The sequence below is a fragment of the Mastigoproctus giganteus genome, chromosome 4 (genome assembly GCF_048544385.1).
Source record: "Mastigoproctus giganteus isolate SK-2022 chromosome 4, ASM4854438v1, whole genome shotgun sequence".
Lineage (NCBI taxonomy): Eukaryota > Metazoa > Arthropoda > Arachnida > Uropygi > Thelyphonidae > Mastigoproctus > Mastigoproctus giganteus.
Genome location: NC_143578.1, coordinates 190800577 through 190812830, shown reverse-complemented (window position 1 = coordinate 190812830; position 12254 = coordinate 190800577). Strand labels below are relative to the sequence as shown.

The 12254-nt window shown below is 33.9% G+C and overlaps 1 protein-coding gene across 1 annotated transcript in view; it reads left to right on the top strand.

The window, feature by feature from the left end:
• flr (actin-interacting protein 1 flr) overlaps positions 1-12254 on the top strand; it is a 302812-nt gene that overhangs the window by 210238 nt on the left and 80320 nt on the right. The window contains exons 10-12 of the mRNA XM_090371946.1: positions 2222-2303; positions 9159-9312; positions 9432-9516. Coding sequence (XP_090228072.1) covers positions 2222-2303; positions 9159-9312; positions 9432-9516 — 321 coding nt within the window. The remainder of the gene's footprint in view (positions 1-2221; positions 2304-9158; positions 9313-9431; positions 9517-12254) is intronic.

The window sequence follows — 12254 nt, the reverse complement described above, 5'->3', positions numbered from 1 at the left end:
CGAAGACTATAAATGTAAGAAAAAGACTGAATTTGAAAATTAAATTAGACGTTTTGAAGCGAATCGATTCCGGTCAAAGACAAGCGGATGTGTGCCATAATTTAGGACTCGCAAATTTAACTGTAAGAACAATTATGAAAAAATAAAGAATTAATTTTAGCAGCGGGAAAGATAGTTGTTCCACTGCAAGCAACTAGGACTAGACCGGCTATTAGGATTGAAATCGAAAGACTAATTTTTTGAAGATAATATTCCAATGCAGAATTCAGTTAAGTTAAATATTAAAAAGAGAGAGAGAGAAAGAGATTACCCAATACGATGATCTGAAGAAAACTCGCCTAAAAAAAAAAAAATGTGGCACCTTTTAAAACTGGTAGAATAGATTTAAAATCCCGGGAGAAGCTGCTAGTGCAGATTAAGGAGCCGAAACTTTCAAAAAAGAACTTGTTAAAATTATTGAAGAGGGGTATTATGTGTTATACTTCTCAACAAGTTTTTAACATAGATGAAGCAGGACTTTTGTGGAAACGAATGCTTAAAAGAAGTTTCATATTGAAAGAACAAAAAACATGCCAAGTTTCAAAGCGGCGAAGGATCGGTTGACTTTATTGTTGGGTGGTAATGCTGCGGGCCATTAAAAATTAATACCCCTTTTAGTTTATTTGGAAGAGGGCCAAAGTTCAACTCAAAATCCACACATTTTTCATGATTAAATTCATCCATTAAATTAAAAGTAAACAAAATTCCAATTAAAATAATGAATTTAATTGTAAATCAATTAAATTCATTATTTTAATTGGAATTTTGTTTACTTTTGAGACTCAAGTAGTTACCACATAATTATACGTATGTAATGCAGAATATTTTATATGTGCAAATATTTGAATATTAAATATTTTGACCGACATTTGTGCATCTTTTCATTACCGTTTATTATTGATTAGGAAATATCCTATGGCACCGACTGCAGCTCACAAATACATATGTTACCTTATGGGAAAGCGGCGCTCGCTTAGCGCGGATTCACTTAGCGCTCTGTTTTTCCGGAACGAATGATCAGCGTTAAGCGGGGGTCACCTGTACTGCATATGGGTAGCAGTAACCGAAGAGAAAAGTACCAACTGTTTGGTACTACACTCAGGGAAGTGGAAAGTGGAAAAAAAAAAAAAAAAGACCTGGAGGTAATTTTGTAGTCAAATATGAAGTTTGCCGAGCAGTGCAGATGGGCTGCCAGAGCAGGTCATGGAGTCTTGTCAATGATATATAGGAACTTTGCTAGCAGAGAAAGGAAGGTGATTATCCTGTTATACAAGGCAATGGGCAAACCTCACCTAGAGTACTATGAACAGGTCTGGAGGCCTCATTTTAGGAAGGATGTAGAATTGCTAAAATGAGTACAATGAAGGGCAACAAGATTGGTGAAGGGAACAAAGGGGGGGTGCTCTTACCAAGAAAGGCTTAAGTTCTGCAAATTGCAGAATATGGTTTTCGTTATTGGGTGTATCTACTGGCCTATCTTGTGACTTTCTGCAAAGACAGAGCTTGGTAGTATTTGGTAGTATTACATGTATATACTCATTTTGTGTACGTGTTGTGGTCACAGGAAATGGTACAGCAGTTTAGCTAACAGTCGACTAGATTGGAAAAGGAATTAGAACAAAAATACACTCCTGCCTTTATATAAACTAATAGCCCAGAGTGTGGAAAAAAATTAGTTTGAGGAAAGCAAACACAGCATATGAATGAAGAATATGAAGTTAGTGCAGAGATTATTCAGAAGTGCAATATATATATATATATATATATATATATCAAATCTAGTTTTTGGGGTGCCATATAAGGATATACAACCCTTGTATCCTTACGTTAAAATTGTATTCATACCCCTTGTTGATTTAAGCAACCTTTCAGTTAGTTTTAGTGAATGTAATATTGAGTTATAACAGTTTTACTTCTAGTTGTAATAATTATAAAATATACAATAAAAGTTCTATATAAATATGAACTATATAAATATATAAACTATATAATTTATTTAAATATATACTTAAACATCTAAAATATACTTAAAAAAACTGCATTACAATTTCTGCATTAACATTTATGTATTTTCTTGCTTATGTGTAATATTATGTGTGTTTTTAAAATATAATTTCATTAAATAACAAGGTTTTTTTTTTTTTTTTTTTTTCCCCTTTTCTTCTGATTACTTACTCTTTAGGGACACAACAAATCCATTACAGCCCTTGCAATAAGCTCAGACAAGTCAACTTTATTTACTGGTAGTCATGATGGTTATATCAATATCCTTTCATTAATTTTGTCATACATTGTATTTTAGCTTAATACAGATTTTAGTTTACTAACTAAAATTATTCCAACCAAAAAAAAATATAAACAGCAGTGTATAGATTTATTTAATGCAGTGAATCCTGGCCATATATTAAGTTTGGAACAGATTTCTGGTGTTGGTAATACACCTTAAATGTTTTGCAAGTAGTGTGTAGCAATTTTCAGCAACTGAGGTAGAGTCCACAGTGCCAAACATTTTCTTTGCTAAAGCTGTAAATCTTTTAGACGAAATCCACTGTTCATTTGATAGAATGCTTAAGAATGCTATCTTAACATATTCATATTTGCTTCTGATATGTTTTTAATTATCAAAATACTGATGTTAAAAATTGTAGGATATTTTGGTATTTATATTATCTAAGAAATTCTTTTTGGCTTTTGTAATGCTGGGTTGAAACTAAAGTGGATCATTTAATTATTTTCCCAGTTCCATGTTTTCATTTAATACTAGAATAGGCATTCCTCCCTCCTGTAACATAAAGGGGGATGTAAAATGACAATCTATGTCTTCAAATGACATCAATAATAATTCAGTAGGTTTGGAAAGCCTGTCTAGTTTTATGCTTTAATTTAATCCTATATTGGACCCCTTCCCATATGTTGTACTTGCAATATAAAAGATGTCAAATCTCATCATTGACAGCCATCATAGCCTCAAATGATGTCAGTAAGTAGTAGAATGGATAGGGATGAATTTCCATAGGTAATTTTAAAATATCAGGAGCTAGAATGTGGAAATAAATTAGAGCTACCTATCAGCATGAAATACCAACACCAACTGTAGTATTCTTCAAATTTGGTTTTTACTTTTTATCTGAAGCATTAATTGTGTTAGAATTGGAGAAGTACAACCATAAAGAAAATTAAATAACAGATAATTTTGTTTTTGTATACTTTGCAAACATGCCTGTAATTAATTAATCCATATGCCTTCAGGTTTTGCTGGAAGGCATATGCATTAGCAGTTGAATATCATTCATTTGTTGCAGTGTACTGATTTTTCTATGCTTCTCACAGCTCAACAAATCACATAACAGTGAAACTGACCACTTTCTGCCACAGACTATTTGCAGTCATTGAAAAGACAAATTCATGTGGTAATAGATTTTTTCTTGAAATACTATATGGTTGTGGAAGTGCAATTTGAATCTCTTTGAGGTAGTTTAGGGTAGCATATATGCTAATTTAAGTACAAAATGAGAAGCATTTTTTGTTTCAGAAGTAATAATAGTTAGTGTCCCCTTCCATGAATCACAATTGAAAGTATGCTGCTGAGCATAAATGCCCTCATCAGAAGTCTTTGTTGCTATTACAACAAAGACTTCTGAGGAGGTCTACTGCAAAGTGAAATATTGTACTAGACTTATTACAAAGTGAAAATGAGTGGGTCATCTTGTATCCTGTAAAAGGTTTCCAACAGATTAAATAGCATAGGAAGTCACAGTACATCATTAATCTATGAAAAGTACAGTTGACCTTTCATATTAATATTTCAGTATCAAGGAAAATAGTTACAAGCAAGTTTGTAATAGTAGAAACACCCTTTTCCCCATAATTATATGGGAGAAGTTTGATGCTAGAATTTGTGAGGTCAAGACAGGTAGAATAGACCTCTGAAAAGGTTTTAGTAGAGAAGAGGAAATTTCTGGGAGTTTGTCAGCTGCCAGTCTTAATTTTTTTAGATTAGAGGTTTTGGGAATTAGAAAGATGGAATAGGTTCACCAAGTGTGTGGAGAGTATCATTCATTAAGGCTAAGATTAATTTGACACAAGATCATGCTTAGAAAAAGTGGAGAGTGGCAAGAAATTAATAGCTTATTGAAGACATTAGAATTAAAGAAAGAATTTTTACAATAAAGGTTGTGATACCACAGATATTGATCAGAAGGTAGATTACACTCCATAAATCTACCAATGTACATAAGTTATTCACAGGTATGAGAATGCAAAGACTGGCCTCCAGTGGACAGGTTAAATTTTCTTACAAGAAGTTAGTTTAGTGTCTAAGAAATATTACTTTTTTGAAGCCTCTTAAATTATGAACAGACCTAATTGTAAAGTTGAATATTTTGTTCAGTAAAGGACCCCCCCCCCTTTTTTTTTATCCTGCAGTTTGGTTTTTTTGTGATCAGTGTTTGACTTAGTTGAAAATGCAGATTTTAGTTCTGAAACTCACCAGTATTGGAGATATGAAAAATATAAGTAATTTTTCAGGTTGTATTAATTTCAGGACAACTACTTAACTCTTGCCTAATGAGCTGCAGGACAACTACAAGGGCTGTTCAATAAAGAATGATCATAATTTTTCCACAACATAACATTATTAATCATCCATATTTTAATGGTCTTTTCAGAGTGGTCACCATTGAATGAAATGCACTTACTCCAACATTTCTGCCATTCTTCAAAAACATGGTGGAAGCCATTTTTTGACATGCATTTGAGAATCACTTCTGATGACTGGAAACGTTTTCTTCACAGCCCCTTCTTTAACTTTGATGGGGGGGAACCACATGATGCAAAGTCAGGGCTGTAGAACACATGAACAGATGAGGAACACAATTTGACATTAATGCTGGCTAAGTACTCAATGATAGTATAAATAATGTGAGGTCTTGCATGATCATGATGGGGGCATCCACCCACCTGTGTGCAGTTGTGGTTATTTGTGATGAATTTGATCCTGTAAATGGACAAGTTAAATATTAAGCATTTCCATAACAGTTGTATGACATGGCACAACATGCTGGTAAACCATTCCTTGATTGTCAATAAAAGAGATTACCATAACCTTCCTGTAGAAGCCACAACTTTTGCATTTTTAAACCATCTTGTACATATTTTCTTCTCTTGAAATTATTGTTAAAGGTTATTTATTCCTGTCTGTTTCAACCAAAATTTCTTTATCCAAACAGTAAACATATTCATTGCTCAGCATTATGTGATGCTTTTTTTTTTTTTTTTTGAAACCGTTGTTTCGCACTCCAAAACTTTAAACATTATTATTAGATTTCTAAATAATAAATGTGCTCTCTTTGTAATTGATATGGCATTATTCTTTTCATGAGAAGTTTAATTAACAAATTTATAATTGAGCATTAATATTTCTTCCACTTTAAAATATAAAGATTCAAATTAATTCCAGCAAGAATGTAGTAGTAGTAGAGGCATGTGATGCAAGAAAGCAAGCAAACTTATACAGCATCAGCCAAAAAAAAAAAAAAAAACCCCATTTCACACATCCATTCGCTCTAAAACGTTGTCCAGTTCTTTCTTGAATTTATTTAAATCTATCAACTTCCACAACGACAGATGGAAGTTAGTTCCAGCAATCAACTACCTCTGGCTAAGGGCGAATTTCGGCACATCTATTCTACAAATGTCTTTCCTCAAAAAAAAAAAAGAAAAAAAAAAATTCCATTTCACACATCCATTTGCTCTAAAACGTTGTCCAGTTCTTTCTTGAATTTATTTAATCTATCAACTTCCACAATGACAGATGGAAGTTTGTTCCAGCAATCAACTACCTCTGGCTAAGGGTGAATTTCGACACATCTATTCTACAAATGTCTTTCCTCAATTTGAATTTATGCTCCCCAGGTTAGTAAATCGAGCAAGAGGAATAATCTCATCGGAATTGAGCCCTTTACATCTCAATCAGATCACCTTGCAGGTGCCTAGTCTCCAGACGCTACAATTTGCAGAACTTAAGCCTTTCTTGATAAAAGGACCCTTTTGTTCCCCTCACCAATCTTGTTGCCCTTCTCTGTACTTGCTCAAGCAACTCTACATCCTTCCTAAAATAAAGCCTCCAGACCAGTATGCAGTACAGTCTGTCCCTGACATACTTAAGAGATACATTTCAGGACTTCTTACGTAAGTCAATTTTTACGTAACTCGTGAATGACTAATAAAATATTACTACTATATCCCTCATTTGTCAAAATTACAAAAACCACATAATATCCTCAGAAGAATGAAAAAAAAAATAGTTATATACTATAACTATCTGTAAAGCACTTCACAGAGTTAAGTTACAAGATGCTGTCACACCTTATGACATGCAAATGAAGCACGCTCTACATGATTATAGTTGGATGCAAAGTCATTGAAAATGGTAGGACAATGCAAGTTTCAACTTCACAATAACCTGACATGTATAACAAATATTACATGCAAAATGCAAACAAAAGCTCCCACTTCATTCTGAAACAAAACTGAACTGACTCTACAATCCAGAAAGGAAGGAAGGATGGATGGATGGATGTAGAGATGAAAGGCTAGAGTGTAATTCTCTGAAGAAATAGCTGATGGGACACACTCCATGTGGCTTGAACATCATTGTGGGGATTTCTCTAAAGTGCTTCGACAAAGTTCACCTATCTCAAACATGTCAAATATTTCTTCAGAATTTTTAAAGCAGTAAATGAAATGTTATCTCTAATTAAAATAGGCCTCTGTTCTCAGGATTCTTCTTTTTTTTTTTTCCCTTTTTTTTTAATGTTATACAGTATTAGTGATATATTTTTCTTTAATATATTAATAATTAAATTGGCATGCTACCCTATATTATATAAAAAACCTGAAGAGGTTTTTTTGTTACTGTCAATTAAAAAAAAAAAAAATTAATTTCCGAAGGAATTTTCTGGCAATTTGAACACTTCAAAATTTAGACATTTTATATAAAAGGCTATCTAAGATTGAAGTTCATATTGAAGGTCTAAGTTTATTATTAGGTACTTATGAAGCATGCTTTCCATTCATTAGTAATCCATTATAAATGCATTGTCTAGCTGTAAATTTCAAGTTTGTTTTTGGATAATTCTCCATGCTAAAGTTCACCAACAAACTCTTACCAGGGCTGCAGAAAACTTTGCCATAGCCAACTGTCACTGTTGTATGATTGGCTGATCAAACTGTGGACAGAGGCACATTTGTAAATTTGTGGGTCCTAGACAAAATATCTATGCACAGACCCTAGACAAAATATCCATAAACAGCCCTAAAAAAGAACTGGGGCAAAATGTTTCCAGTAATAACATACCACACACACTATTTCAGGCTGTTTTTAATAAAAAAAATTGTTTTAATTTAATAGTTATAAGCATGTGTTATGTTCTAAAAATAATTGCTTATATGTTCCAAATTGCAGAAGATAGTCCTGTATGACATTCTAGTCATATGATACTTTGCCACTTGTCTGGAAAGGTCAGGGTCCAGTTCCTGTTGGAGGCCAGAGGAATTTCCGAAGTTCTGTTCAATCAAGGCTGTAATTAGATTTCAGGCAGAGTGAGTAGGGTTTCTCCCCCAAGACCTATTCAGGCTTTTTTCAGCCTGCAGAATATGCAAATGGCCCATGAACAAGTACTCCTACAGACATAACACACATAGGTTGAGGGGGTAAAAATCCCCCCAGCTGTGCATTTCCCCATCTGACAAAGCAAGACATGGTTAGGCCACTTGACATGGTGATTCCATGTCAAGTGGCCTAAATTTGAAGATGGTCCCTGCTTGACAATCTTCAATTTTGTTGAAACGGTGTAGATGTTTAAACAGGTTTCCAAAGAAGCTGTGCAAAAATTCAGTTCAAAATATACCAGCACCTTTTTTGTGGATGTCACTTGTGTTACTTGGAGCAAATCACAAAAAATTCAATTAAGTGTTACTGTTGCACAACATTGGGAGTTAGTGCTCTGAAACTTGGTATACCTGGTGTCTGAAGTGTATTATATTTTGAACTGAAGTTTTGCACAGCTTCTTTTGAAACCTATTTAAACATCCACACCAAGTTTCAACAAAATTGAAGATGGTCAAGCAAGGATCCCTAAGCCACTTTGACATGAATGACCCACATGTGATTATTATTATTGCAGAAGATAATGTATCAGAATGTTGGCCATCAGTTGTTATGGACTGTAGACAGTTGTCTAACTCGTCTAGGCATAAATTTAACCCTGACTGTGGGATGATTTCCCTACATTGGGTTTTGATAGTCATGATTAGCAGCTGCTGTTAATCAAAATAATAAATGTGATTAGCTTCTGCACACTTAAAGCAAAACTATTACAGTAAAATGGCAGATTTTTAACAATAAATCAAGAAGATACTGCACATTTAGGATCATAAATGAAAAGCTTTTAATACTTTTTCTGTTGTTAAAAAATTTGCTATGTAGTACATGATGTTTTTCTTGCCACAGTCCTGCACAAAACACTCATACAACTTATTTTGATCCACAATCCAATGGATTTTTTGCCTTAAATTTTAGTTGTAATCTTTTGACCAGGTAACCACTTTTACTGTTACCAGAATCAATTTTTACCTTTTTTCTTGGTGCATAATAGCCACTGCTGCTAATGTGCCATAAAAATTTTAAACCAAACCCAAAGCCTTAAATTTTAGGAACACAAGGGAAGCTAAAACTGTTTCCCCATTCTGTGTGGAAATAAAAACAAGGTAATCACTGAACAATATATATCAGCATCACAAGTATGACAGCCAAACACTGCACACTTCTCTGTGATTGTTATGGCTGGCTATTACTTTAAGTTAAAGAAATACTAATTAATTTATTAAGCAGTACTTCTCAGTTTAAACTATGCCAATGTTTAGATGATATGCTTTTTTTTATTGCCTTTTATATGATATAAGCCAATGACAGAATAATGTTGTGCAGCCTGTGCCAGTAGTTGTAGTTTAAAGTTTTCTGCACCACTGGAAAAAGTCTTTATTTAGAAATCTTTTGTCATTCCTGGAACTGTAAGATAACTTATAGCAGCTCTAATATTTCCTTAACTTGTTTTTACCTTTTTGGGATATTGCTACTGGAGACCAGGATAGAGTTCAAGGAAAGGGTCATAGCAACCAAGTTCAGGATATGGCAGGTAATACTGAAGCTGTTTATACCTGTGGATTAGATGATACAGTAAGGTCGATAAGCTTGGTTACAAATCAGTACACGTAAGTTTTTATTTAATTATTATTGATGCAAAAGAATTTAAGAGTTTACAAGTCTACATTTAAAAAAAATTAATAAAAGAATTTTTAAATCGCTTTTTGCTTGTTTGTGTTTTCTCTAGGACTGCTGAAATTAAGATGGATTGTCAACCACGAGGTATTACTACTAGGGATGGTACTATTTTACTGGTCGCAGGGATTGATGACGTAAGAATTTGATTTTTTTTTTTTTTTTTTTTTTCCCCTTGCATTAACATTTCAAGAAATTAATGTATAAAAAAAAATGTGCACATATCCAATGCTGAATTTCTGTGCCCCTACTTTTTACTTTTATTTACTTATGTTTTATTATTTTGTTTCTTACTCCATTTCTTAGGAACATCTTATTTATTCATGGCCCAATACAGTATTAATTCCCATGAAATGTGAACAGCTAGGGATTTCAAAATGTAATAAGCACATTAAAAAACTAAATTGAATGGCAAAAGTCAGAACATTTTAACCATGTTAATCATATCATATCAAACAAGGTTCCTTAATGGCTTGTTTCTTTTAATCAGTTAGTGGATGGAGTTCACAATTGGGACCAAGGTGGTGGCATCCTGTCTGAAAGGCTGCAAATGTTTTCTGAAAAAATAAATTTTTTGGCTTTTTAAATTCTGATAGGAGTATACCAATGCTTGGTCTTTTTTGCAGTTTTTTATTTAAAACAAAAAAAGTATAAATTTCTTACTTTTTTTTTTTTTTTTAACGCTTATGAGTACCATATGAATCTTGGTAAAAATCTATGAAATGTTACTTGAAAAAGCTGCAAAATTCAAGTCCAGTATAAAATCTAATCTAAAATTTCAGTTTAGATGTAAATACTCCAGGTCCAACACTAGTTGAGGTTCAAAATTGAACAATTCCTCCTTTACAAAAGAAATGGACTTGGCAAGTTTTGCATCTAGACCTCTCATTTCCAAATTTATAAAACCATTAAGTGCATGGAAATTTAGTATTGCACATGGGCATGCATTTCTGCTTATGTATTTTGTGTAAAGGGGAAAAAATTATATTATATATATGTAATTTTGTTTAATTATAAAATGTACATATTTAAAAAAAAAAGAAAAAAATGCATGTAAACAGGAAAATTTTTTTTCATTTAAAAATCAGAATAGTACCTGCTATATCTTCCGTAAAATAAGCATAGTCTGTATAAAAATACCAACACCGAAATGAAATGTAGGTCAACTTGCAAACCTATGTATATGACAATATTTATATAGTTGTCTGGCTGTACACATTGAAAAGCGCTTCATCTTGGGCCAATATGTATCAATACATATAAATTGATAGTGTATTACTATCAGTTTCTGTACTATGTAGCCCTTGTGATTGAAAGTTTAATTTTACAGCATTTTTGAGTTGTGAGAAATTGTTATTAGAATTATAATTTTGTAATTAAGTTATATCATTAAGGCAGTAATAATTTTAATGTAAACTGATACAAAGAGATTGTTAGCTTGACAGATAGTAAAATAATTTAAACAAAGAAGATCATTAATATGCTGATTAGAACAAATAGTGTGCAAGTTTAAGACTGCCAATTAATATGACAATATCCATGCCCTCTGTATATTTTTTGATATCAGTAATCATCCAAAATTTTACTTTAATATGAAGCCATAGTAAATAAATATTACTATAATATTAATGTCAATATGCAAATAAATTAGATCTGAGCATTAATAATACTATATATGTACTCCTCAATGTGGGCACCTGTATGTGGTGGTGAGGGGACCTCCCAGTGATGCTGCTGGCTCCCAGATTAGGATCACTGAGATCAGTGATCATACCTGGGGTCAGGGGTTACATTATTGGAATCTGGCATGTGCAACTGTGCACCATGATCTGTGGAAACTTGGAAACAGATCTTGTTGGGTGAGGAACGCAACCATAATACACCACTTTGGCCCACCTGCTTTGACAAGATGGGAGGGTCCCAGACCTGTCCAACTAGGATCGGTCATCTGGTGGCTTACTGTTCGAGTCAACTGCATTACAATAGGTAGTAGTAGTGGCATGTGGTGCAAGAAAGCAAGTGTATGAGCTTATGCAGCATCAGCCAAAAAAAAAAAAAAAAAAAAAAAAATCACACCATTCCCTCCAAATGCCTGTCCAGTTCCTCCTTAAATTTATTTAACCTGTCAACTTCCACAACGACAGATCGAAGTTTGTTCCAGCAATTAACCACCTGCTGGCTAAAGGCAAATTTCTGCACATCTATTCTACATCTGTCTTTTCTTAATTTGAATTTATGCCCCCTTATGTTCATAATCTGAACAAGTGGAAGGATCCCATCAGAATTCAGCGTGCCCAACCCAGTCAAGGCCTTATATACCTCAATCAGATCACCGCGCAGGTGCCTAGTCTCCAGCCACTGCAATTTGCAGAACTTAAGCCTCTCTTGGTAAGAGGATCCCTTCGTTCCCCTCACCAATCTTGTTGCCCTTCTCTGTACACGCTCAAGCAAATCTACATCCTTCCTAAAATGAGGCCTCCAGACCTGTACGCAGTACTCAAGGCGTGGCCTGACCATTGCCTTATACAGAGGGACAGTCACCTCCTTCTCCCTGCTAGCAAAATTCCTATATATCATTGACAAAACCCCATGACCTGCCCTAGCAGCCTGTCTGCATTGCTCAGAAAACTTCATATCTGACTGCATAATTACTCCCAGGTCTTTTTCATTTTCTACCACCTTAAGTGTAGTACCACACAGTTGGTATGTTTCTCTGGGGTTACTTCTACCCATAAGGAGTACTTTGCATTTGTCAAGGTTAAACTTCAGTTGCCACTTCTTAGCCCATCTGCCCAGATTATCTAGATCCTGTTGCAGTAGCACACTGCCATTACTGTCATTAACAACCCTGCCAACCTTTGTATCATCTGCAAAC